This window comes from Nannobrachium achirus (genome assembly GCF_963921795.1).
Source record: "Nannobrachium achirus genome assembly, chromosome: 1".
NCBI lineage: Eukaryota > Metazoa > Chordata > Actinopteri > Myctophiformes > Myctophidae > Nannobrachium > Nannobrachium achirus.
The window spans coordinates 52,498,141-52,525,580 of NC_137810.1; the positions used below are offsets into that span (position 1 = coordinate 52,498,141).

The window sequence follows — 27,440 nt, forward strand, 5'->3', positions numbered from 1 at the left end:
GTGTAGAAAAATAAAGAAAGGCCTGCTCCCTAAATGTAACTGTTAATAATATACAATACAAAGTTGAAATGACAATCAGACAAACCGGGCAGGGTTGTTTTACAATTGTTTTTATTTGTTAATTTATTTCAAAACACGCAATTTTTACCCATATTATCCTTTTAAGTTTTTTATTTTTCTGTAACAGTTATTACTCAGATTTTTTCCTTCTCAAAAGTCTCAACTAGAAGCGAACCTAAAAGTCCTCCACAGGCTCTCCGGCTTCTGCAGAGGGAGGAGGGAAAAGAGGCTCTCTCTCTGTCCATACGCTGTGTGTGTGTGTGTGTGTGTGTGTGTGTGTGTGTGTGTGTGTGTGTGTGTGTGTGTGTGTGTGTGTGTGTGTGTGTGTGTGTGTGTGTGTGTGTGTGTGTGTGTGTGTGTGTGTGTGTGTGTGTGTGTGTGTGTCCATCCTTCATAATATCTTGTCGGACAGTGTATGTTGTGCATGTGTTTGTGTACCTAAGTTGTGTGTGTGTGTGTGTTCTCTAAGTGCAATAAGTGGAATGTCTACATGCCCGTTGAATCACAGGACCCGTAGAGCAGCCCAGAGAGCATTGAACATTGTCTTATTGGTTCGGTAGCCAGATTGTCATACCTCTGATTTCATCTTTGGTTTTTCTTTTAGCAAAACGCTCTCAAAAGGCAGACTCAACTGCTTCAGCATGTGCCTCTGTGTGTGTCTATCTGTCTTGTCTGTCTTGTCAGTCTGTCTGTGTGCAATATAAGCCACCTTCTCCAAATGTCGTTGTAAACTAAGTGTATACAATGTAAGTGTCTTTGCATTGATTGTGGCCCTTCCTTGGCTCTGGGGACAAAGACAAGCAAACATTGTAACATAATGGAGCCATGAGCGAGAGTGGGGGGGGGGGGGAGCAGGGGTTCATCTGTATGCAAGCGTGGTCATGGACTCCATTTTGATGTCGATGGCAGTTGGGGACATTTATGTAAAGCTAATATAATACGACATCAGCAGTCTGGTTTGATGAAACACTGGGCATTGTAGTGCTTCTCTCTATCCCAGACACCATCTACTCTACCCTGAGTGACTGGGACTGCTCCACCCACCTTGGGCTTCTGGGTGGTGATGTAGAAGTGTAGGGGTAATGGAGGCTAAAGTGTATGTTGAGATGAGGCGGGGTGGGGGGGACGGGTTGTACACTCTGACCCAGCAGCAACGATTAAGATTGGGGGGTCAGGTGTTTGCATAGTTTTCTGTGCAAAAGCCACCAACCGGAGCCACTCTTTATTCCTCGCGGCTGGCTACATCATCGTAAGATCAGCAGGAAACAGTGGGTGGGTGGTGGGAAACGTGGTCTTTGTACCGCAGGGCTTTTTGTAATGCTCATGCACTGCATGGACCGGACTGCGTCCCCTTGACGCAGCGCTATAGGCAGTGAGAGCACAGGAGTGCACGGTGGAAATGTGACGGGGAGGGGAATGGGATTCAGCGTGTCTTGAGTTTTGCTCTGGAGTGTTAGTGGTGTTATTAGCATGGGGCGTTCAAGTAGGCTCAGGGAAACTGATGATGGCTCTGTTAGGAGCCGGGCGGCAATGAGCTGATGGAAGTTACGCGCGTGTGTGTGTGTGACTTGAGTGTGTGTGGGCTGGTGAAGTGACAATGGCAGAGGGGCAGTTGTTTTGGCAGTCGGGCACCACCACAGCTTGGCACAAACGCAGAGAGCCTCTTTTCCTGTGATTATTATTTTCTTTTCTTTTGGTTTGTTCTTTTTCCTCCCTACTGGCCTGCCCTCTCTCTACCTTTTTCTTGTTTTGAAACTGATTGTCTTCTACCATCACAAAGACACTTGGTTCTGATTGATTAACAGGTAACAGAAGAGGGAGAGCACAGTGCGACTGGGGGTGTCTACATCAGTCCTCTTTGGCAACCTTCTATCCCCACAGGGAAATGACACACATACATATGCTGTTTGACAGTAGATGATGAGAGCATTTCTGGTTGGTGGGGTCTCAGTTGCCAAGTAGTACTGTGGTTGGTCGGTCATTCAGTCATTTAGTAAGAAATGGTTTTATCGCAAATTTTCGCATGACAAATATTGCAACCCAAAGTAAAGGAACATTAAAAAAAGAACAAAGGAAAAAACATAAATCAAAAAAATAAATTAAATTCACTTGTTTTCCACATATATAGATACAAATGCACACACGTACACTGATCAAAAAAGCATGTAAGACAGACATACAGTTATTTTGGGGGCTGCCCGGGCCTGTGTGAGTGTGTGTCCCTCTGATTAACTCCAAGCAAACAACCCGTCCTTGGAAAAGCAAGACACACATTTTCAGGAACCCAAGTCAGGACCCCAAGCTGAGGAATGAAGATTGAATGTTATTGATTGGAGGAGAGGAATTTGACCTCCCCCAGCACACACTGCCCCCTACTGTCTGGATTTATATACATCAAAGAAACATTGGGGGGGAGGAAGGGGAGAGGGTTGCAACAATACATGCACACAACCAGTGAATCGAACAGTGACAGAAATTCTAAAAAAAAACAAGGACCCCTCCCAACGCCTAAAACCCAAATTCCCACCCACTTTTTCCCCCCCTTCTTTTTTTTCTTTTTTCTTTTTTTGATAACCAAAATATTCCCCAACCCACCTCCACCCACTCCCAGGGCTTTCCTTCCTTCCTCCTCCTCCCCACAAAAATCACAGGTCATTCCTGTTTGTCTATACAGTTATACAATATCCATGCAGAAAAGAAAAAGGTGCACCTCCTTTCCAGTAGGAGGCGCTGGTCTTAGTCTAAGAACATCAGGAGCACTTGTACACACCCAGGAACCTTCAAAAGTAACTGTGAAATCTTTTTTTTTCTTTTTCTTCAGAGAAAAGACGACTTAAAGGCAGAAGAAAGCTTACGATGAGTCAAAGATTATTCCTCCTTTTTTTGGGTTATTCTTCAAATGTTTTGAAATGTTTTTAATTCAGTCCAAATCCATTATTATTATTAGTTTTCTTTAGTCTGATTCATTCTGACTATCCCTGCCTTTGAGAGCAACAAGCATATCGTCTGAATTGTAATAGGGTTAGCTCCCTCTCCCTCCCTCTCTCTCTCTCATAGCATGCCTTCTGTCTCTTCTTTTCTCATGTTACCTTTCACAGAAACATTCACAATGTCTTTTCCATTTTTGAAAACAGTTAAGTACATGCCGTAGCAAAACAAAATGAGAGAGAACATACGAGAGAAAAAAGAAATGAGCAAACGGATAAAAAGAAAACTTTTAACAGTATAAAGCTTCAAGTCACAAGTTCCAAAACTAACTATCATAGTATCATAGTTTCATAATCATTGTTATCATTAGCAGTTATTATTTTCAGTTAAATTACATAAACTTTACATTGAAAGGTTTTTGAGGTATTTCAGAATTAATTGTCAACACACGCCTACCGAGTCTTAAGCACTAGCCAGGGGGATATGGAGGTTCAACTGAACAGATGATGTGGAGGGAGGAGAGGATTTGTGTCTTTAATGGTCAATGACTTGTCCCACACTATTCTAGTGCAGCCTCTGTGCTTGCACATGGTGGAGAGAGCAGGGATGGGACGATATGAACATTTCATGGCCACGATTATTGTGACCAGAAATTGTGATTTACGATATTATCGCGATAATCAAAAATATCCCCAACATCCATTATCCTGGGGCAGAACATTTGCTAAAAATAGCAGATCTACAAGCTCACAACGCTGTGACGCATTGTGAGCTTGTAGATAGGCTACTTTTTGGCAAAGAGATTTGATAAAGAGTGAAAAAAGACTGTATCAAGTACGTTATTTCCAATTATAGAGTGTTTAACTGGTACCAGATATGCAGCTCTGCAAATAAAAGGTGAATTGATCCCAGTGCGTGACGGAGGATAATTTCACAATAAATTTAAACCTCCACGAAATGATTATTGTGAGTGTTTTTTTTATCACGATAAACGATAATAAAGATTATCGTCCCATCCCTAGGATAGAGAGAGAGAGAGAAGGAGGGAGATACTTTTAGTGGTAAAGTACTAACAACTACAATGTGCTCAACAGCCTCTGCCATCTTACCTCCTCTCTCTTCTGTTACACAAAAATATCTCTGTGGAGAGCGAGCTAAGGTGGCCGAGAGACCGTTTCAAGCAACACTGGACGATGAAAAGAAAATAATTAAAGGCTGTGAGCTACCATAAGGTCAACTATACAGTAACAAAGACAATCGACAGCTTAAGGAGTAACATTATTTTTTGTTTCAAATAAATAGTGTATAGAAAATGTTTTATAGACTTTCTACATGATAAAGTGCTTGTATTCTAGTGTATGAAGATGGAAAGTCAATATGGAGAAAATGCTGACACAGCCACCACTCTGCGTCCCTCTCTTTGCGCCCCCCCTCCCTCCTCACCCCCCATTTCTGTCCATCTAATTATGGGGTGTATTGTCTAAATGTGTGTTTATAAATGGGTGTGCATGTGTGTGCGCATGCAACGTGTGTGTGTGTGTGTGTGTGTGTGTGTGTGTGTGTGTGTGTGTGTGTATATCCGGTGCAGTCCCACCCGTGGTTGAAGGGAAAAGGCACTCAACTCTTATCTGCAAGGTAGCCACCTCCTCTTGTACAGTATGGCACGATGCAGTCTGACTGCACTGTAGTGTGTGTGTGTGTGTGTGTGTGTGTGTGTGTGTGTGTGTGTGTGTGTGTGTGTGTGTGTGTGTGTGTGTGTGTGTGTGTGTGTGTGTGTGTGTGTGTGTGTGTGTGTGTGTGTGTGTGTGTGTGTGTGTGTGTGTGTGTGTGTGTGTGGTTAAAATCCTATGTGAGAGTATAACATGTACATTTGTACACTCAGAGCTAAAAATGAATAAAATAAAACCAAATGGATACATTAAGGATGTTGCTATGCAGGTTTAGGTTATAATCAGTGTGTCTATCAGTTATGGTATTGGACAGGGGTGGTGGTGGGGGGGGGTCTCTCTATTTGGTATGTGTGTCTGTCCCCCTAGGCAGTTTGGGACCGGTAGGCAGGAGTATCTTTGGTATCGGTGGCGGTTTCACAAACCACTCAGCTTAGTGAGGTAGCCACATTGGTTCTCACTACAAACAAATGTCATTTTGTCAGCCTATATAACATCTAGAGCTGAAATCTAGCTATGTACCTATTATGCTTGCTGAACGGCGTCATACCACAAATCTATTTAAACTCATCATCATCCTTTGGTGACTTTTTAACTCACTGCTTACAGCAACATGAAGTTAGTTAGCACTCCCTCCCCCTCTATCAACCCCCCCACCACCCCCTTTTACAATGACCATCTCTTATCTAATCGGCACAGCTAATCTGATCTGACTACATTGTTAGAAATGCTACAGTTGCATTTTTTTTAAGACCATACAGATAGCTTTTTTAAATCCCTCCCTTATTCACCCCCTCCCCTCACCTACCACCCCCCCCCCCCCCCTCCCCCCAATGCACACTGAATCAGCAAGGACATTTGGAGGTCGTGTTTTGTAACCCACCCACCCACTCCCTCCCTCCTTTTCATTTATTCCCCGTTTTTTTGGAGCTCAGCTTTAAAAGGCGGCTGAAATGACCACAGTTCAGACATAGAATGCCAAAAGAGAGAGAGAGAACACATCCGTCTTTCATTCTTCTCTTCCACAGCTCCCTGTTTTTGTTTTTTTCTTTTTCTTTCTTTCTTTCTCATGGGAAATGTCTCCTCCGAGTCAATATTCACATAGAATGCAAAAAAATATGTCCTTCATTGGCCTCGGTCCTTGTCTCTCCCCTCCTTTTTTTTCCTTTTAAAAAGTCCTTTCTTTTTTTTTGATTTATCAACAAGGTGCCTTACTTCTGCACAACAGAGCACAATAGTAACAAGAAATAGAAACTTTGTGTCTATGGTACTAATTAAATACCCGCATCAATATTATAGAGAGAAAGAGAGAGAAAGAGAGGGGGGGAACATTGGATTATTTAGAGGGTCAGAGGAGGTAGAACCAAAGACAGAATGAGAGAAAGATTTTTTCTTCTGTTTTCAAAATGTGTGTCCAGTTGTTTGGTAACACATACTTGTTGTTGTACCTTTTTTGTTGTCAGTTGAGGTTTGGTATTGTACGCCTTAAAATCTTGTTCGTTGTTTTTCTTTTGTTTTTACTAAAAAAGTATATTCTAATTCAGTTAAAAGTTGATTGTTGGTTGCTATGGCACATACCGCCCGTCATCATCAGTATGGGAGTGGGGGACACACTGTATAGCTGTGTGTGAACGTTGTACCATATTCTCTGATTAGCATTAAGGCAGTTAGCATTGGCACACATTATTTGTAGCATTTTGACGGTCAAGAGTGTTGTAGTTGACTGAAAACCTGTGTGTGTGTGTGTGTGTGTGGGGGGGGGGGGGGGGGGGGGGGTCTGTTCAGGAGGCGATTTGCATTAGATCAAATCTATTATTTTTGTCATAATTCACTGCAAATCCTGATTGTTAACTTCAATCCGAGAGAGTACACATGTAACCGAATGGACCGGTATTAGGGTCCATTTGGTTACGTCTGTAATGTATATTCTCAGTTACATAATGGATAAATTAACACTGAGGATTTGTATGTGTGTGTAGAAGGATAACTGAATGAATACATTAAATTAATAAATATTAATACATTGATGATGGGATTTGGGTCAGAAACCTTTGATTTGTCAAAACATTAAGCCTCCCAAAGAAAATGTGATTGAAATCATGTAAGAAATTAAATCTCCACAGCTCCTCGGATGTGTCAGTGTAGTAATACCCTCAGTGCCCTTCTATCTATCAGTTATTAGCTTTACGGTGTGTGGGTGGGGGGGAGGGTCCTATCTTCCGCACTACGTCTATAAGATACAGCTGTCAATTTTTCCTTTGTCTATTAACCATGTAATGTTTGTGTTTTTAGCTAAATCCCTGCTTTTCTTTTTTTTTTTTTACTTCCCAGCATTTCCAGCATGGAGTTCAACCATCCCCCCTCCTCTGGCTTCACCAGTGCTGGTTGGATGAAGAACAACAATAGGATAATGGTTTGTTATTGATCTGCCTTCACAGAGCTGTGAGGGCCTGAACGTGTTGTGCCATGACTTTTCCAAGTGGCTCTTCCCTCCCTCCCTCTCCCTCCCATCCTGCCTCCCTCCTCCACTCTGCTCTGCTGCTGGCTACATGTCTCTGCTATTAACAGTAGGGGGCACTGTTGCTCCGCCAGCTCGGACAGCACTGGGGAGGGAGAGGTGCCGCTACTGCTGCTGCTGCTGCTGCTGCTGCTGCTGCTGATGCTGTTGCTGCTGTGAGGCCATTGTGTCCCCATCTCCACTGGGTTCTGTGTGCTCTTCTTACATTCCCGCTTCCCCTGTGCAGCTGTAATGCAGTTGGCTGGATGCCCGAGCGCGGTTGTTGTCGCTTGGTTCTCAGTTATTGATCAAAGAAAAAGGCTCCCAGCAGAACAAAGAGCATGTCCAGACATATCGCGCCGCCTCTCATGTCGGTCAAGAGAAACGCAGACCCTCGGCTCTCGGGCGCTCTCTCTCTCTTCGAGAGCGTCGTCGTCGTCGTCGACGACAGTGACAGTCTCCCTGCAGGCCTCCGACATCTGTGCAAAAAATATAGACCTCGTCCGGGCAGACCTGAGTATCTTTACTAGCCGAGCGTCTTGAGTTTCACCTTCAGGAGGGGTCGAGGTCCCGCTCTCTCTCTCTCTCTGTCTGCATCGATTCATTTTTCAATTCATTAGTTTGCAGTATGATCAGACCGAGCTGCTCTCTGAAATGGCTGGCCAGCAGGGAATACCTCTGGCCGAGCAGTGGAGGAGAGTACAGGAGGGGAGGGGGGAGGTAGATGGAGAGGAGGAGGAGGAGGAGGAGGAAGAGAAGAATCTGAAAGCCTTGTTATTTTCTTTTCATGGGATGCGTTGTTGTTTTCTTTATGATGGCCTTGTGTGTGCGGGATGGGGCTTTGATAACAGGGCTATGTGCTGTTCCATCGGGTTTATTGCCGCTCTTTCTTTTCTTCATCATCTTCTTCTATGCCCTTGTTGCATCCGGGTGCAGAGGGATGAGAAAGAGAGTCGAGAGGCAGACACAAAGAGGGGAGTTGGGAGGAAAGCAAGAGGAATCGGACGGAAATAATGTGGACATGAGGGCTGGCATTTGCCGTCTGATGGTGTCCAAAAATAACAAAAAGAAAATGTCATATCTTTGGTGACTCTTTAATTGCTAGCAACGCAGATGTCATAAACTGAAGTTTAGTTTTTTTAAAGACACAATGATTGTCCTTGTGTGTGTGTGTGTGTGATGTGAAGTGGACCTGACTTTTTTTTACGTTTGACCTTTAGGTTTTCATAACAGTCCCGTGGATGGAGGAGCTGGAGGTTGTGGTTTATTGTGTTTTTGTCACTGACCAGGTGATTGCATGGCACAAATGAAACTTGAGGCAGAGGACACATTCAGATGGTCCAGGCCAGGTAGGGGGGCAACGGATCTAGACAAATAACCACCGATCCCTCCCCCCACCTGCCTTCCCAACCTGTGTCCCCGTGGCTCTCAGGGATAAAAGGCCCCTCTCCTACTGCTCCTCTCAGGCCTTTGAGAAGGTGGTGGCGGAGGTGCCCGGCTGCCCGGGACTCGTCCCGTGGTCGTCGTGCCAGCGGTCCACGCAGCGGCGCCGGGCGTTCATGAAGAAGTTGCTGACGGTGTTGAGCTCCAGGCCCAGCTGCTGGGAGATGGTGATCTGCATCTCTTTGGACGGGCGCTTGTTCTCCTTGAAGATGGCGATGAGCGTGCGGCGCTGCAGGTCGGTGAACACCAGGCGCTGCTTCTTGGGCGCCATGTTGCGGTCCTTGTGTTGCTCCTGCTCCTTGCGCTTGCAGGCTTGGAGAGGGTGGTGGTGGGGGTGGGGGTGGTGGGAGGGGTGGCAATGGGGATCAGGATAGGAAGCAGAGAAAGGGAAGAAAAGCAGACATCAAGGTAAATATACACACTTCTGTTTCTGTTCGTATAGGAGAAAGCTTTGGGATGGGGTTGGTGCATGGGGCGAGCGTGAAAAGCAACTGCACACATTATTAGACTGTGCTTAAACATGTAACAAGTTAATACACCAAGAGAGATTCTACGGCTCCATCTATATGGTTGTATATTAAACTTGATTTAAAGCTAATCCATGCCTTCTGCCCAGTGGGACTATTCCTTCCATCCTGCAGAGTGCAGACAGGGAGCCAGCCCGCGGTGAGAGAGAGAGAGATAGGTGTGTGTGTGTGTGTGTGTGTGTGTGTGTGTGTGTGTGTGTGTGTGTGTGTGTGTGTGTGTGTGTGTGTGTGTGTGTGTGTGTGTGTGTGTGTGTGTGTGTGTGTGTGTGTGTGTGTGTGTGTGTGTGTGTGTGTGTGCGTGCGTGCGTGCGTGCGTGCGTGCGTGCGTGCGTGCGTGTGGGAAGGGGAAGGGGGGCTGCTAGCTGGAGACACTGCTGCTGTTTGATTCAATATTAATGCAGTTTGAGTCGCAATGGGGGACTGAGTGACTGTTGCACAAAATTGAACGTTTTTTTTTTGTGTGTGTCTGTACATGTGGAAAAAGACGAGAGGGAGACTAGCTTTAGACGAGGAAGAAAGGGTTGTTTGGTGAAAGAAAGAAAGAAAAAAGAAAGAAAGAACGAGTCAAAGTGAGCACTTTTGTGTGTCTCAGAACCCCGAAAGAGAGGAGCTATAGAAGAGGGAGGGAGGGAGAGGAACGAGGAGTGAAAGAGAAGGAGATATTGACCCACATTGCTGTAGGAATTGGGGGGGGGGGGAGTGTTCTCCGCGGGGACGTAGGCCAGAACCCCCCCCCCAGCAGCTCTGCAGTCTGCTACTTCAAAAAGAACCCCACTGGAGCCCACTCTATTGAGCTCCGAGAGGGTATTTATAACCCACTCCTTTTCCACCGCAAACACCAGAGAGATGCGTGCGTGGACTCGGCTATGAAGCGCCCGCAACACGCACAGAGCAATTTTCAAAAGAAAACACATCGAGTGGCCCCGTGGGAGTTGGTGGTGGGGTTGGCGGGGTTGTAGCCAGGGAACAGAGAAATTAATAGTTAATAGAATGTTGCATGGAGTGTAAGTGTGTGTTGTTATAAGTTGCGGTATTTGTAGGGGATTGGGTGGAGGGGTTGGTAGAGGTAGATGTGTGGAGATGAAAGGGAGAGACGGTGCTCAGAGATGGTGTGAAGAAGTTCAGACTGTACCCCAGTTCTGGAGTTCTAGGGCTGTCACGATTCCGATTCGAATCGCATTGAATCGAAATCACAAGCCGAATCATGATTCACTTCCGTGCAAGAAAATGTCAGTTGTTAGGGCATAACATCCAAAGTTTATATTGTTTATGTTAAACCTTTTGTTATTCTCATTCTCATTTGTTATTCAAATAAAAGTGACTTTTTGAGAAGTGTTTTTCTTTATAAATCAAGTCAATAGCCTAAATGAATAGTCATATAGCTCTCAGTACTGAAAAAAGGTTTCAAGAACATAGTATATCCAAAATTGTAGTGAAGATCGAATCGGATCTAATCGTGACCATAGAATCGAAAGTTGAATCGAATCGTGGATTAGGCATATCGTGACAGCCCTACTGGGTTCTAATCCTATACCAGAGACATCTCTCCAGTGTCTCTGTCCTGCACTGTGTGTCCCTCTCAGATCCCTATAGGTCACTGACAAGATGACAAGATGGCTGTCTTCTCGACTTACGCCTTGTATCATTCACGCTAGACTATTTGTCACTCTTATGCTGTGTGTATGACTGCATGTAAGCACTTAAAGCTTATGTGTAATTTTCCTAGCATATGCATGAATTTGGTGTGTGTGTGTGTGTGTGTGCGTGTGCGTGTGCGTGTGCGTGTGCGCGTGCGCGTGCGCGTGCGTGTGTGTGTGTGTGCGAGAGAGAGAGAATCTGTGAGCTTGCGCACACGCACCTGTGACTGTCGTCTGTGGTTGTGTGTGTGCGTGTGATTGTGCTGAAGTGGCTGGAGCCAAGCAGTGGCGCTGTGTGTCTAATTACAGTGGAGCAGAGCCCATTGATCAGCCATCGCAGTCCAATCTGTTTACTACAGATGTCTAACCTGCGCACAGGCCCATCCATCATATTCATATTTTACATCAACACTGCAGCTCTCTCTCTCTGTGTGTGTGTGTGTGTGTGTGTGTGTGTGTGTGTGTGTGTGTGTGTGTGTGTGTCTCTCTCTCTCACCCCCCCCCCCCCCCCCCCCCCCCCCCCCACACACACACACACACACACACACACACAAATGCAAGGACACATACTGTACACAAACACAGAGATATGCACACAAAAATAAACACTCTCATGCTCATCTTGTATATGTATATGCAGCAGAATCAAATCAATCACTAACGTGTATCTTTGGAGACCAGACTAATGAAGGCAGGGGATGAAGTGTTGCTGTGCACAGTAAAATGCTGTTTATTTACTTTAGGAGTTAAATTAACACTATGGATTTGACTGTGTGAAGGTAATATTGACACTGGCCATGATGATGAAGATGATTAGCTTATTGCGTGGTTTATTTCCTAAAGTGATTCAAAATGTGTGGTGGCGTATCATCAGAATTGAATGTTTCACTTCAATCTGTGCTCAAAAAGGTGCATCTAATGAATGAATTATTGACCTCGATTGTGGATTTGTTCTTGCTCAAATAGTAACATCCACTGGATATTGTCGCGTGTGAGAGCAACAATTGGCAAAAATATCTGACCTGTGGGATTGTAGCTCTGCTATTTTTTTGACACGTTTGAAGATTTCTCAAAAAAGCTTGTTTGAAAACGTGCCCAAATTAGGGATGCCAGGGTTAATGTGGTGAAGATCCTGCAACTTGACAATCAATAAGAATTGAACCCAACAATGAAATTGGTACTGAATCATGTGATAAATGTATCTCTTACAAATAACAATATCTTGTGATAAAACCATATTGCCACCAATTGCATTCTCTTGGTTTCCCTTCCAACATTCTGTGACTGACTTATACTTTTTGCTTCTACAGATGGAGCCTTTGTTTTCACTATATGATATGCAGGTCACTTAATACACACACCCTGACTCAACATGTCCTAATATTTGTTATATATTTCATATCTTTTGCCGTTATCTGTTGTTGTGCCCTTTGTCCTCTTGCAAAGCTGTTATGACAAAGCATGCATGCCAGAAGCCTTATAAAGGTTACTTTTGATTGTGGTGCGTTTTATTAAGAAGAAAATATATAATTTGTTTTTACCTTTTCGGTAATTTTACTACGGTCATGGTGTGTATCTAGAAAAAACAAGGAAGGAATAAGATGTGTGTTATTGATGGAAGGAAAGTCTAAATGCAACACATCCATTTTCTTGTTTTCTCATGTCTGGACAAAAGATTATTTTAATCTATAATAATAATATTCTATAAATAATATATAATTTCACAAATCTATGACTAAACTGCAAATATAGGGAAGGAAATATTTCTCAGGTAATTATTATAGGCAGCATTTGTCATACTTTTTCCACGTTTATAAATGTTTCAAAACAACACACCTTCACCCTCAGATGAGACTGTTCCAGTTCCAAGAACACTGTATTGCTCCCTGACACTCTGCCAACATATTGGGCTCACAAAACTCGTGCATTTCCACTGACATTCTGCCAAAACAACCCCTTTTCCCTCCTCCTCCCCCTCCTCTTCTCTCTCCAGACTCCAGCTTATTTCAATGGTGAGTCATGCCCTGCCATATAAGCAACCATTGTGGGAGTCCAGCTTGGTGCTCTATCGCAGGCTGTGGTTCCCAAACTTTTTAGCCTGCATTGTGACCCAAAAGAGAAATTAGATATTTGCCCCGGGACCCAAACTATAGTGAAAACAGCAGATCTACAAGCTTACAACGCCTCGCTTCATGCCGCATTGTGTGCTTGTATATTGTCTATTTTCACTACTTCTTAAACATTTGTGTTCTAATTTATGGAATTTATTTGATTTTCCTTTTATTTCTTCATGAAATTACTGGGAAAAAAAGAACATTGAATTTCGTTTTTAATGCATAAAAAGGGTTTTGGGGGGGGAATGTTTTTTGAAAATATTTTGAGTAATCATAATTAAAAAACAAAATGTAGAAAACAGGATGAAGGGACCCAAATGTGTCGGCGACCCACAAATGGGGTCCCGACCCAGTGTTTGGGAAACGGTGCTCTATCGTCTGTCTGTCGGTAGGTGTCACTCTCGCTGTGCCCTGGCTGCACGGGGCGCGCCACAGTGCGCTGCCTTTGCTACAGGCGCTGGATTTAGTAATCAATATCGATCGATTGGTGAGGAAGGGGGCCCTGATTACTGAACCAAGCTCGGCGTAGAAAAGAAAAAAAAATCGATCATTGCAGCTTTTAGAGCTACAGTAGGGCACCGAGCGCGCAGAGACCGACACAAAACTCATGCACAAAGAACAGCCCACGCCAGACTAGAAGGAATCCTATTTGGGGTGTTTGAGTGTTTTCTTAGTTCTCCTAGACTCCTATACGCTACAAGGAGAGAGCGGTGGTCATATTCTGCAACTGCTGAGGAAAATAACTCGGGCCATTCATTATAGAAAGCGAGTCATTCATATTAAGCTATAATAAACAACATAGCCTACTACGCCTGTTAACTTTTGGGTTATTTCATTCAGGCATAATTTGGGGCTGTATAGGAATATAGCATTTTTAATAGTTTTTATTTTATTTTATTTACATCAATGTTGGGGCCATAAATTAGGCTCAAAGATCTTGATTTAAATAACATAATATATAAATCATAAAAATATGTGTCATCACTTTAGGCCTATAATTGTAGACTCGACTGTATAGCCTAAATGTAAGTTCATATTGCAAATTAAAATACTATAATATATTATGTTATATATTATCCGATGGCATTAATATTCCTTGCATCACAACACGCCAAGAGGGGTTAAGAGAAAGGCCCTGTGTGTTCAATATCGATCGATGGATTCGTGAATAATTCGTGTGTGAAATTCAGTTCGTCCAATTAATTATGCCTTGCAGGGGGAGTAGGCTATATAGGCCCAGTGCACACTCATGGAGGGGTGGAGACACAACACTATGGAAAGCAAGCTGTGCTGCTCATCAACCTTTCTTTGCCCTCCTCTGGTTGGCACACGATGGAATGGAGCAGCATAACCCACTATTACAATCACTAATATACAATATAGGCAAGACATAGGCCTATTTCTGAATTGATAATTGCAAAATATATATTATATGTTGCACTGATGTCATTTGTCTAGGGATTTGAACACAGGTCATTTGTGATCGTCATTTGCATTCTATTAAAAAACATGACCACGTTGTATTTGTGATCATCTCTCAAATGGTAGGCTATTCATTTGCGCTTCCCAAAATCGCCACAGGGCTTCAAATTCAATCCATGTTAATTGTATATGCCTATACTTTGTCCTTTTATGTACTCTATATAAGGTATACACGTGTGGTGAGTGGTTACGGCCCTAACGACTGATTTAATTAAGCTACCAATAAACAAGTTTACTGGTTACGTTTCGGCGTGTTAATGCTCTTGTTATTTCTCAGCTAGTATACAGGCTACCCTACCATCAGCATTTCAGGCCGATAGCTGCTCATGTGCCAGTTTCCATGTCAAAACCTGTGACTTCAAAAGGAAAAAAAAGGCACGGGATTATGTTTTTCTCAGCAATCGCTGTTATAGTTTTAACATCCTCAGACTACTAGATGAAGATTGATAGTGTGGTATCGACACGGCTACAATTTAAAAGGCTGTTTGTACAGTATTTATTCCGTTCAACCTGCAGGGCAGTGCCAAGCGCTCGCTCTCTCTCTCTCTCTCTCTCTCTCTCTCTCTCTCTCTCTCTCTCTCTCTCTCCCCCAGTCCAAAACACTTCCAGTTCAATACTCCTTAATGTAATGAGAGAGAATTGGTGTTAATATACTGATAAAGTGACACAATTTGTTTGTTTGCCTTCCTCGCTACTCAGCTGCAAGGCATTCCCCACTACTTCGATAACATTCAATCTGAAGGCAGCAGCTCACATTCCCCCATGCTATACATTCCACTATAGTCCAGATATAGCCTATATGACCAGGTCTATTTTCACTGCAATGTGTCTAATTTGTATTTTTATAATGTTATATCATTTTCTATTGTCCTTCTCAGCCTACAATTTTAATATTGAATGAACACGATTATACACAGTGAACGATTACAAAGTGAACACGTATTATATCAGCCAATGCAGCATCATCAAAAATATAAATAATTGAATCTATTTCACAGATCGCAAGTTATATTTTAGGGTCTACATCTGAGGGCCAAAAAAAGAATATATATATGTATATATATATGGTGTTATTCAATGCTATTATGTTTTATACACGCCTCTGTGTGGCCTATAGTGATAAAGCCAGAGAAATTACAGCGCGTCAACGATTCGATAATCAATAAAGATGGCTGTTTGCGATCATCTCTCTGCCTATGACTTTTTAGATAATGAAAAGCATTCAGCCATTTAAGAGCATGATTGAGAGAACTGTATGACTGGGTTCTAACCTGCATTATTTGTTTTGCCAAGTAGTAGCCTATAGTCTGCGCTGCAGTGAGTCCAGCCATGATATGCTATTATCTAAGATTATCATTGATTCCACTCATAATTGCTTGAACCAGTTATGCGTGTTGATGATGATAATTATAATGCTTTATTTTCTAAGCTTGCGGGTTCACTTTCTTAATTTTTCGTGTTGCTTCTAAGTTCTAACTAACAGATATGGATACATACTTTTTTGTGTTTGTTTTTGGTTGTTGAACCAAAGACCTGCCTATTCCTATAATTTTGCGAGATGTCATTTGACAAAATGTAGGCAAATCATGAAGAGACCTAAAAATATTTGCAAATAATTTGAATGTATGTAATTCGAATGCCAGTAATTTTCATTTACTATATAAGAGTCAATAAACAGACAATGCACTGCATGCACACTCGTGCTACATTGCTACAAAAACAAAAAAAAGCGACAACACATCCTGGTTGCAAATAAATAAAGCAATATCAGAGCGTGTGAAAGCTACCTCAGCAGCGGGGCTGTAGGTGTGCTGTTGGATTTGAAGTGGGAGAGTAGAGGGTGGTAAAGGGTATGGGGGGGAATCGATAGGTAACCGCACCACAGGCCTGGCCAGCCGGCCTCAGAGATCGATGCTGAACGGGGCTGATGTGAAATTGGGTGCGGTGCGACTCCTTTCCCCGCAAAGGCCAGGCTACTGCCTGTGAGAAACAGTCTCCCTGTCACCCGCGGGACTCAACCTCCACCTCACTACTTTTTTAATATCTACTTACTATTGATAAGCGCCTTCAGACACACAGGCTAATACTGACTGAGCCACTGGGGCTCGGCTATTGTGGGAGTGAAAGTTTGCGGACTTATAGACTGCTTTTCCAAATTATTGTTCCATCATGCTAATGTGTAGGCTAACAGAGTTAATAGGGGTGGAGGATAACGGAATAACTTTTTGTCATAACAAAAATGATAATATTTAATATTTCACAATATTTTAGGCCTTTATACAGTTACGACTTGGGCTATGTTTGCGCATCAGCAACAAGTCGGTGAAACTTATTAGGCTACCCAACGGCTACCACACAGTAGGCTAACGGCTTCAACTTGTATAGTGTTATTTGAATTTAGTTTCATGAGGGTAAGTTAAATGTGATTACTTTTTTCTTTTTTTTTTTTTTACTAAAAGACACCTCTGCGGACAGTGGATCACAAAATACTAATGTCTTCATTTCTCAAATCGTTTCTTTTTCGCACGAGCGCCATCATTATAATCCATGCACTAACAAATAAAATTCGGAAGATCAATAGGCCTATTATAAAAATATGTGGGTCAACGGCATTTTATCAATTTTCATGTTTATGGTGAGTGTTCACTGCGGGGGCATTTCGTCTGATATAGTCTGTACATTCTGTATTATCAGCATGAAAACATCAAGAAGGGATTTTTAGGCTATAGCCAAAATATCACGATAATATAAATTGAGCAATAATAGCGATGCAGCAACGAAAGGAAGGCTAATAGAACGATATAACGTGCACGGATGGTTTACAACAGTAGATTCTAAATTACTAACATTTTAAATTAAATTATTGTATTTCATTTTTATTTTTTATTTTTTGAAGTAATGTTAGGAAGCCTAATTTTTCTTGGTATTTAGAAAAATGTGTTCCGTGATGGATCTCTCTCTCTCTCTCTCTCTCACACTCACACACACACACACACACACACACACACACACACACACACACACACACACACACACACACACACACACACACACATCAATCAAGCGCATATACACATCAATAATTGAAATAGATAGTAAAATCAGTAATAGTGAAAATAATCATAAAATTAATAAACAATTTAGTACTTTAAATTGGCTATATGAATCAATCAGTGCAGCCTGTGTGATTATTCAAATTGGAACGGCCTGGTGCTCGCAGTATGTATAGCATGCTATGCAAAAGACATATATAGGCTAACATTGATTAATTCATCAATTGATTTCACAGTCGTTTTGTTCCTTTGTTGATTTGTGTGGGTTTGCCCAACTGGAGTTTCAGGTTACATCTGTGGGTACGGCAAGGTGTGTGTGTGTGTGTGTGTGTGTGTGTGTGTGTGTGTGTGTGTGTGTGTGTGTGTGTGTGTGTGTGTGTGTGTGTGTGTGTGTGTGTGTGTGTGTGTGTGTGTGTGTGTGTGTGTGTGTGCGTGCGTGCGTGCGTGCGTGCGTGCGTGCGTGCGTGCGTCAGTGAGAGAACGAGAGCGAGACAGTGATTGCGGTTTTGTTGTGATCGACCGTGCAGAGTGGTTTACAGTCAGAGGTTCCATATCAAACCATCTTGCTTCCATCACAAAATAGAAAACATCTCTGATCAATTAATAAGACATCTTATAAACACGGTCTTACCTGCGGTTGGGTTGGCGGTGCATTTGAATAATTAAAACGTTCAAATCCCGACATGATCTTATCCTCGGTAACAGGATAGGTGGGCACTATATGGGACATCTGGGCACCTCGATGTAAAATTGGCAATTTTTCCAAAATGTTAAATAACTAAATATTTGGAGAATCCTTTTAAAGTAACAAGATTACTTGGTTAAACATTCGACAATAAGGTATATATTTTACAATTGCTACACATTGCTACTACAAAACCTCATATCCAGTCATTGTGAGGCACATAAACAAGAAGTTGATGGATAATTAAGTCTGATAATGATGTAGGCTACCTGCGTGTGTGCATGGTTCACATCATGTATACAGTATACAGTAATGTAAAGTATACAGTATACTTTACATTACTTAAGACATTGTTCAAATAAAAAATGTCTTAACATTTTGGACAAAATAGCTAAACCGAGGTGCCCAGAGGTCCCTACTCCCCAGTAGTGCCCACCTGTCCTGCATCCTTCTCAACAAAATGAAGTGCGGACACCTTTAAACGTGTCCCACTTAAGGCTTTACTCATTATATGCTATTTCTTTTATTTTCCACCAAAGGGATAAGCAACGATTAGCACGCCACTACTCTCCTACAGTCTATGGGCAACCTGATTTAATCAGGCCAACACAAACCATTCTTATCAATCTACCTCGGTGAGTCACTCTTAAATTGAATATGCGCCTTTTCTCTCCTTTAATTGCGTTGACAATGTCCTTGCCGCGTGTTTCTTAGCATGCGCATTAAACAAGCCATTATCGGGCCTTAATAAGCAATGGCCTGTCAGGGCTCCAGATAAGCGGCTACCGCCAGCCAAGCGCCATAGAGTAGATACTTTGGTGTTTCAGCGCCAGTGCTGGTCAGAGATTTATAATTTGAGGGCATGCAGTTTGGGGGAACAAGGAGCCTAGTTTTTGGTGGTATGCCGTCAGTCACTTCACTGTTTTTGGTCAACAAATGCACAATAACACCAATCAATGGCTTATCCATGATAGCCTTTGATGACTATCGGGTCAAAAGCTATCGTTTAGCCTAGGCTACTGTTTTGAATAATTCAACATGAAATAATACACAGATAAGTTAGCTATAGCCATAATAAAAGCCATCGTTTACTGTTTTGTAATTCAACATTAAATAATACACTGCAGCTATAGCTAAAATCCATCGGGTGCTGTATCGTATCGCCTAATAGCCCATAGGTTGAACGTAATCTCTTTATGATTGGAAGCCAATTGCTTCACAAACAGTGGGCACGCGGTTCCAGATTTAGATTATAATATGTGGTGCACCGTGCACCACGCCAAGCCTTTTAACTCTTTGGTGCTATATAGCCTCGCGTATTCAGCCGAGTCTGTGAGCAATTTGATTTAAAGGTCATTCTCTCCTATCGATCCGGTTTGGCGAGGGGGCGACGGAGCAACATAGGAATTGATCATCTAAAATAGAATAGACGGTGTTCTAGACTGTACAGAGCCATGCTGCGCAGACCTCTGCTCTGCTGCATTTATAATTGCAAAGTGTGTGTGTGTGTGTGTGTGTGTGTGTGTGTGTGTGTGTGTGCGTGCGTGCGCGTGTGCGCGTGTGTGTGTGTGCGTGTGAGTCCAACAGCTGGCCGTTTCCAGTAACACAAAGGAGGTGATGACGTCTGTGCATAGGTGCGGGACAGTATAGGCTATATGGCAACTTTACTATTTTTGAATTCTACTCACGTTACTCTTCCAGATTACAGCAATAGCAACTGCACTACTATTTGATTTCATGCGTGAAATACCTGCACAACGACTATAGCTTATGGTCGAGTGACCGTTAAGTGATTTCATGCCGTGGCTATAATTCTATTGCGCCATCATGCATGATTCCAGAAATATGGAGATAGTGTGTCTACTATCAAAGGTAAAGGTCAGCGATGTGGTTGCATGCAGCATGCATGCAGCGACCTGCTGTGCAACAAACCAGTGTAAGAGCAAGTGTTTATTAGTCATTCTGTTTTGTGTTATGAAGGGTGTGCTGTTAATGGGAGGAATGGTGTTGCACAGTGGAGAGGTGGGGGTGGTGGGGGGCCGGGGCTAGCGGGAGTTGTGTGTGTGGCTGCATGGCGCAGCTCCAGAGATGGAAAGGAGAGGCCGGGGAATGGAAATCGATACAGATTCAGGGCTCGCCAGATCGGCTTTAACAATGTGTATATGGCGCAGACGCACTCTATATCCCGATCACATACACACGGGACGGGGGAGAGCCGAACCATGAGGCGCCATGCGGCTGCACATGCATACCGTTTTTCATTCTGGATAATGTTCCAAACCCCAAATTGCTATATCTCATCTTATCTATAGGCTATCGCTTCGGACCGAGATTCAAGCAGAATAGCCTAAAGAAAAAAGCCCTTAAGAAAGGTCTGTTCAATAGTGCCCCTATAGCAGCATCGAGGATGTACAGTACATGTAGGCCTAGTCTGTGCTCTGTGTACATTTGCGTCTCCGTATTTACAGCACATAGCTGTGCTTAACGAACACAGCGAGTCTGAAACCGCAGCTGCACCGTTCACTCCCCAGTCTTCCCCCTTACACATCAATTATTAAAGTACCAATCGATCATTTCAGGCTAACATCAAGCCATCTCTTCATGAAAAAGCCTGTTTTAGATGATCCCACATCAATCAAATCTTAATGCCCTTTCCAATTAAAACCATTATCCTTGGCTTAAGTGACCTACTCCGTACTATTTATGTTTTTTATTGTGTTGGTGAATGGCTTGCCACTGGCCTAATATAAACCGTCTTCCATTTCGTATCATTTGATTCAAACCCCCAAAGAGCGACGTTTGATTTCTCAGTTGGTTTTGGACTCAGAGATATAATCCTATAAGGATAGGGTTGTGAGGCTGACGTAACTCTGATATCGATCTATGGAAGCCATGTTGGATAATAATACGGTGTTCTGGCCTATACAAGAAGTGTCTGTAGGCTTATTAGCAAAATAAACTGGAAGATGCTCTATACCAGGGGTCTTCAAATCTTTGAGAGAAAGTTTTTTCCCTCCTTTTTGATATTATCTATATCTTTCATATCTATCTATCTATCTGTCTATCCATATCCATATATCCATATTCCGTGAACCTTAGCCGAAAATAGCCGATCTACAAGCTTGTAGATCGTCTATTTTCGGCAAAGAGCTTTGGTGTAGGGAGGTACAGAGTGAAAGGTCAAGTTTATTAAGTATTGACGGTTCAAGACAAGTGGTTAAATATCTGGAAAACACAAATTGACTGTCAAACAATGAATAGAATCTAAGAAAAGGTTGTGGGGGTCCCTGCTTCATAACTCTCTCAGCTATAAGGGGTCCCTGGCCTGAACACGTTGAAGACCCCTGCTCTATACAGTTTGGAGTATTTCAGCACCCTAGACAGCGCCATGTTTGTGCACAGGCATAGTTTCGAACCTTTCAGCACTGCGGAAAGCACAATACGCACAGGGAACATTTCAGCACCATGGCCAGCGCCACGTCTAAAGGCGAAGTAAAGAAAAGCCAAGGAAACGACTAATTATTGAGCAGGTCAATAAAAATGTATTTACTATTGAATAAATGGAAATGGGCACTGATGCACGCTTCGAGGAGAAAGGACGTACGCAGCATTGTTAGTTATGGCGGGCGGGGGGGTGCGTGGGGGTGGCTTTCTGCCCTATAGTATCAGGCCTATATGTAAACGGCGTGTGTCCCATTGAAGCATGAATAAAGGCGGCCCAGCCTCGCGCTCCGTCTTTTTTTCCCCTTCTTCGGGTCTTGTGTGGGTCTGACCTACACACCCTGGCACGTGCTCTGGCCATTCAAATGATAATGAACCAACTGCATGCGCTTTTCTCTGTGCATGCAGGAGGAAAGACTCCTTGGCATATCAAGGCATGCATGCATGCAGTCCTATACACATTATACCACAACATGCAGGAAACCAATAACCAGGCAATGCATTGCTTTGGATTTGCTATATGTGTGTGTAGACTTAATCAGATTCAATGGAAAAAAATGTGTTTCATAATACTATATAAGCATAACATATTGCACCATTTATGCATTGAGATTGAACTATTCGTGTTCATAAAATCATAATAGATGTTGCATCGATGATTTCTTATTAGAATCTGTCTGCAATAGCATATAGTGAACAACACATGTTCACTTGGTTGATGATTGTGTAACCGAAACCCCAAAGGGCATATTGAGAGTGAGCTAGCTTTCCACTCAACAAATGTAACATGATTACAGGCAGAGAGAAAGAAAAAGGTGTGCAATAAGGCTTCTTTTTGTCCCCCCTCTCCTTTTTTTAAGCGACCCTCTTTCCGCCTTTCCTTTCCTGCCTGCTGAACCAAACCTCCCCCTCTACTCCGGGGGAAGAGACCAATGGGAGAGAGTGCTGAGGCGGGATAATTGATAGATGCACTGGCTATCCTTATCGATCACAGCTTTATTGACCCGACCAAATACATTGAGATGGAGTGTGGAATTCAACACAGATGCAAAGACGAATTGTTTTCATCGTTAATGCAATCTTTAAATGCCTCCTAGGCCCCATACCTTGCTACGTCTTCCTCACATAGCCTCTCTTGTTTACCAAAAGGTTAGCTCAGTACAGGTAGCCTATTTATTAATACTTAACCAATGCAGTTGCGAGCAGAGGCGTCAATTGGGTATGGCAAGCTATGGCAGCTGCCATACCTTGGCAGCTGCCATAGCTTTTCATCGCATGCCTGTTGCTAAGGTATATGGCAACATGACTGGTGTCTTGACACCAGTCATGTTGCCATACCTTAGCTTTTTCTGAACTGACGCCACTGGTTGCGAGGTGCGAGGAGGACAGAGGCTATTTATTTGGCCTATTTTTTTTTCTTCTTTTTTTTTAGGCCAACTAATCCATATTTGCACCTTCCATTTGGACCTGGAGGGAGAGAATAGGGTGAGTGGGGAAAAGCGTTGGCCTCATTCCATTATAGCAGACGTCGAGCGTGAAGGGCACGCGTCCACATTCCCTGCATGTCAGAACCCCCCCATGCATGCACCACTAACACAATGATAGCCCATAGGCCTATCTCTCTCTCTCCCTACTCTGTTTTTCGTTCCGGCGACTGGATCGTCATGTGAGTGTGCAGACACTGGCATTTTCACATTAGCTAAGCAGGGCAGCCCGCATTGATTTGTGTGACTGTGATGAATTTGGAATAGTAATTTGAATTTATTGATTGATGTGGCCGACCGAGTATTGCCCAGCCTCCCTTTCAGCATCACAAACCTCCCCAACTCCCACTCCCCTCCCATGCAGCCCACATGCTGCACCGCGGATAATGGCGATTTTAAATGCAATAAGTAAAATGTAGCTCCAGCCATTTACATACAAGTCATTTGTCATTTTGCCCAGCTGTGTTCTGCCTCAAAGCTGCTGACAGCAGGTATAGCTCACATGCACACAACAAAGACGTGTGCTCCTGTTACCACTTAAGCATTTAGGCTATATTTTTTATTTGTAGTCGTTATGTTTTTTTTGTTTTTTTTTTGTGAAGATGTTTTTGTCTATAATGACATGCCCAAAAGAGAGGTGCAATGTTGAAAAGTGGTTAATAGAAAGGCAAAGTGGAGAAAACATTAATTAAACAGCAGTTGTAATAAGCATCTAAGATGATGATGGTTACCTTTTCATATACTTGTCCACATAAACATCCTATAAATGGGTCCAGGTTTTGTTTTCTGTTGCAGTGTTTGTGAATATGACAGGGAATAAACCTGGACCAAATAAGCAGTTCCCTAGCAACCCCATATTCCACAGATAACAGCTCTGTTTTCTATTTGGGTTCTATGCCACTGTAAGGCAGCATCATGTCAACTGAAACAGAGTTTTATCCCGGCGCAGGGGTGTGGAAGATATAAAACCCCATTGCCCAATTAGCTTTAACAGCAGTGGCACTTAAAGAGACAATTGTGGAGTGTTTAAATCTTTATTTACCAGAACCCCACTAAATGCGCAAAGGAACAATTTACATTCCATTAAGTGCTTTTCAATAGGGCATTGACTGGAACTAAAATATGCCACTATATCTGCTTAATTGAACTGTCCGCTGAAATACGACGCAGAAGCGCTGATTGACGTTTGGAATCGCATGTCTAAACGGGGCCTTTTACACAAACATCAATGAGAGTCTCTCTCGCAACCATATACTGTTTTTTTTTTTTTTTTTTTTTTATCCCAATTGTAATGTCTTTGGTTTTCATTAAAGTCCCATTAATCGGTTTCAGAGTGCGCTTAATCTCTTGTTGTGGACCACAAGTTGAAGTTGTGCTGTCTAGTCTGACTTTTGAGATTTCATAGCAGCAGCATTTCGTTTTAGTTATCCCAGTGAGTCTGGACACCCAATGATATCGATCATCATTCCGAATGCCCTGTCACAAACTATAACAAACGTGTTTGGAATCCTTAAATTGCTATTTGTGTGTGTGTGTGTGTGTGTGTGTGTGTGTGTGTGTGTGTGTGTGTGTGTGTGTGTGTGTGTGTGTGTGTGTGTGTGTGTGTGTGTGTGTGTGTGTGTGTGTGCGTGCGTGCGTGCGTGCGTGCGTGCGTGTGTGTGTGTGTGTGTGTGTGTGTGTGTGTGTGTGTGTGTGTGGCTGGCTGGCTGCATGCCCCACAATATATATTGTATATTTTATTAATCCGTAGTAGCCTAGTCTGCAGCCTGTTGTAATTGCTGTAATTGAAATAGTTCATTTCACAGTGCACAACCCACACCACAGCACATTTCCACATCAAGCAGATATAAAACACATGGACATAAGCATGCGCCAGCGTTTGGACAGCATGTGTGCCATTATATGAATATAATATTCAGCACGGGGCCAGACTATGGAGAGGAAGACGCATCTGTTTGTTTCGTTGTCTTTCACATTCAAATCGATCATTTATCAGCAGCGCGCTACTTTGAAAGGGACGCTGGGACCTGGAGTATTGATCCACAGGAGGTCACGCTCCTCTGACTCGTTGGCCGGGCCCTTACGCCTCAGACGTATCTTGTTTGCGCCTCGCGCATTTGACAGGGGAACACAGTATATACCAGCTCACAGGCCCAAAAGTCACACTAGGTGTTTGAGTGTGTGTGTGTGTGTGGGGGGGGGGGGTTGATGATTACACAATGTAAGAAGTGGGGGGCTTGCTAAAAGGTCAATCATGTATGTAGTATTATTTCACCGTTAAAGTAACAGGTCTCAGATGCAATCATTTTTAATCCGCAGCTCGCTTTGATTTCCTTTGTTTGTACTCCTCTCTCTCTCTCTCTCTCTCTCTCTCTCTCTCTCTCTCTCTCTCTCTCTCTCTCTGTCTCTCTTGTGTCTCTCTTGTGTCTCTCCCCCTCCCTATTCATTGTGTATATTGTCTGTCTGTCTGTCTGTCTGTCTGTCTGTCTGTCTGTCTGTCTGTCTGTCTGTCTGTCTGTCTGTCTGTCTGTCTGTCTGTCTTGTCTGGGCTGATCTGGTCTGTGCGGATGTGGGGATGCTTATATGCTAAAAACATATAGCCGAATTGGCTTCGGCTTTGCAGAGATCTGTTTGGTTGAAAGTATAGCAACCCTCCATCCTTTGTTTTTACAATCCAACGCTTGCCCCACAGCATGCGCTTGCCAAAGTAAAGCGCCCTGTTTACACTATCATGGATTGTAGCATCAATCAAAATATAGATTTCCTTAAACATTTAACACCCCAACTGTCATGATGAAGTTTTACTCGATGCCATCGACTAATAACTTCTAGTAATGTGTGTTTGAGCAGCTATCGACAGTCTCGCCACATTGACTTCTAATTGATCCGTCCACATCAGTCAGATTCAGAGCTGTCTCCTCACTCACCTGCTAGCCTGAGCGCCGACATCCGCTGGAACTCGGGCTCCTGGAGCCACTTCCACATCCTGCGGAAGGTCTCCCGGCCCGACTTGAGTTTACTCCACGGTTTAGGGTTCCGTAGCAGGTCGGAGAGCGTTCCCTGGGACCGACACAAGATCCGCTGGGCAAAGATGGCCTGGGGGATGCTGTAGCGCTTGAGCTCCGCCGTTATCCGCTGCGCCACCTCCTTGGTGTTTATCTCTTCCACCTGACCCGACCCGCCGCCCTGCCCGCCGCCCACCGCCTGCCTGTCCCGCTCCGACAGCATGGAGCCGTTGGCCTGAGAGTGCGGATGGCTGTGATGGTGCATGCCGTTCAGCGACGTCATGAGCCCGGCGCCGTGGCCGCCGAGACCCCGTGCCAAGTGCTCCTCGCTCCGGGACAGCATGGCCGCGTGGGTCTCGAAACCCCCCGACGAGAGCATCTTGTCGTTGGACAGGTGAGCCCCGGGACCGTAGGCGCCGAGCGACTGCTGGGAGTTGTGCAAAGAGCCGAGGCCGTTGGACAGCGGGGACAGCGACTGGCCCATGCCGGACATATCTTTGGGGTAGTGGCCATAAAGGTTGCCCATGGAGGCGAGGCTCCGGTCGTCCCTCATCAGGGTGAAGCTGCCGCTGACGTTCCCGGCCGTGAGCCGCTGATGCGCCGGGTGATGGTGAGCATGCGGGTGGGGATGGTGGTGGAATTTCTCCGACACGGTGGATATGGGGGGCAGGTGCTGCAGCGGCGTCAGCGTGGTGTAGGTGCTGCTCAGGCTCATGCCGGAGTCGCACGACATGGTCATGGCGGGATGCAGGGGACCGGACAGCGCGTGGTCCGTGCGGTAGTCCCCTGCGCCCTCTAATATCGAGGCCATACTGGACACCATCGCCGACCGCCCGTGCGACACCAAGTTCCGATGCGACGCCGAAGACTGTCGCGCGTGCGGGGAGTTCATTAAGTCACTCGTTTGATGGGAGTGAGACACGCCGTGCAGATTTCCAATGTTTTCCATTGTAAGTTCCATCGTTGAAAGAATCTTTATTTCCACCCCTCTCTCTCGCCACTCGCTCGCTCGCTCTCTCGCTCTCGTCTCTCCCTCTCCCTCTCTCTCTCTCCCCCTCTCACTCTCGCTCTTTCTCACACACTCCTTTCCGATAAATTCTGAACGATTTCAAAGCCGAGCCATTGATTGTAGTTGCCTCTCTGTGCAGTCAATCCAGCATGATGGTTTAGAAAGGATCTTGGTCCCAGCCAGCCAGCCGCCACAGAACTGCATGTGCCACAAAAACCACTGCTCTGGCCGTGGGTCGGTTGTGTCTGCGTCTGCTGGTTATTTGGTTCGCCGTACAGAGAGCACCCTCCTCTACTACCGAAAGACCAGCGCTCCGCTCTCAGCGTGTATCCCACTGGCGTGCCCGCGCTCATGTTATGGCCGTGCCTGCGCACGTGTCCGCGCACCCCCATCATGTAGGCTCGCTGA

General features: G+C 44.1%; 2 protein-coding genes across 2 annotated transcripts in view; one reads left to right on the forward strand and one right to left on the reverse strand.

Annotated features, from left to right (window-relative positions):
* atp8b3 (ATPase phospholipid transporting 8B3) overlaps positions 1-1,137 on the forward strand; it is a gene marked incomplete at both ends in the record, with an annotated part of 36,417 nt that extends 35,280 nt beyond the window's left edge. Inside the window, one exon of the mRNA XM_080730211.1 lies at positions 1,061-1,137. Within this exon, the coding sequence (XP_080586337.1) occupies positions 1,061-1,137 (77 nt within the window). The remainder of the gene's footprint in view (positions 1-1,060) is intronic.
* Positions 1,138-8,614: 7,477 nt separating this feature from the next.
* Positions 8,615-26,984, reverse strand: onecut3a (one cut homeobox 3a; the record flags this gene model as incomplete). Its single annotated transcript, XM_080724200.1, has 2 exons — positions 8,615-8,946; positions 25,946-26,984. 2 exons carry the CDS (start codon positions 26,982-26,984, stop codon positions 8,615-8,617), a joined length of 1,371 nt encoding a protein of 456 aa, XP_080580326.1.
* Between the last annotated feature and the right edge of the window lie 456 nt (positions 26,985-27,440).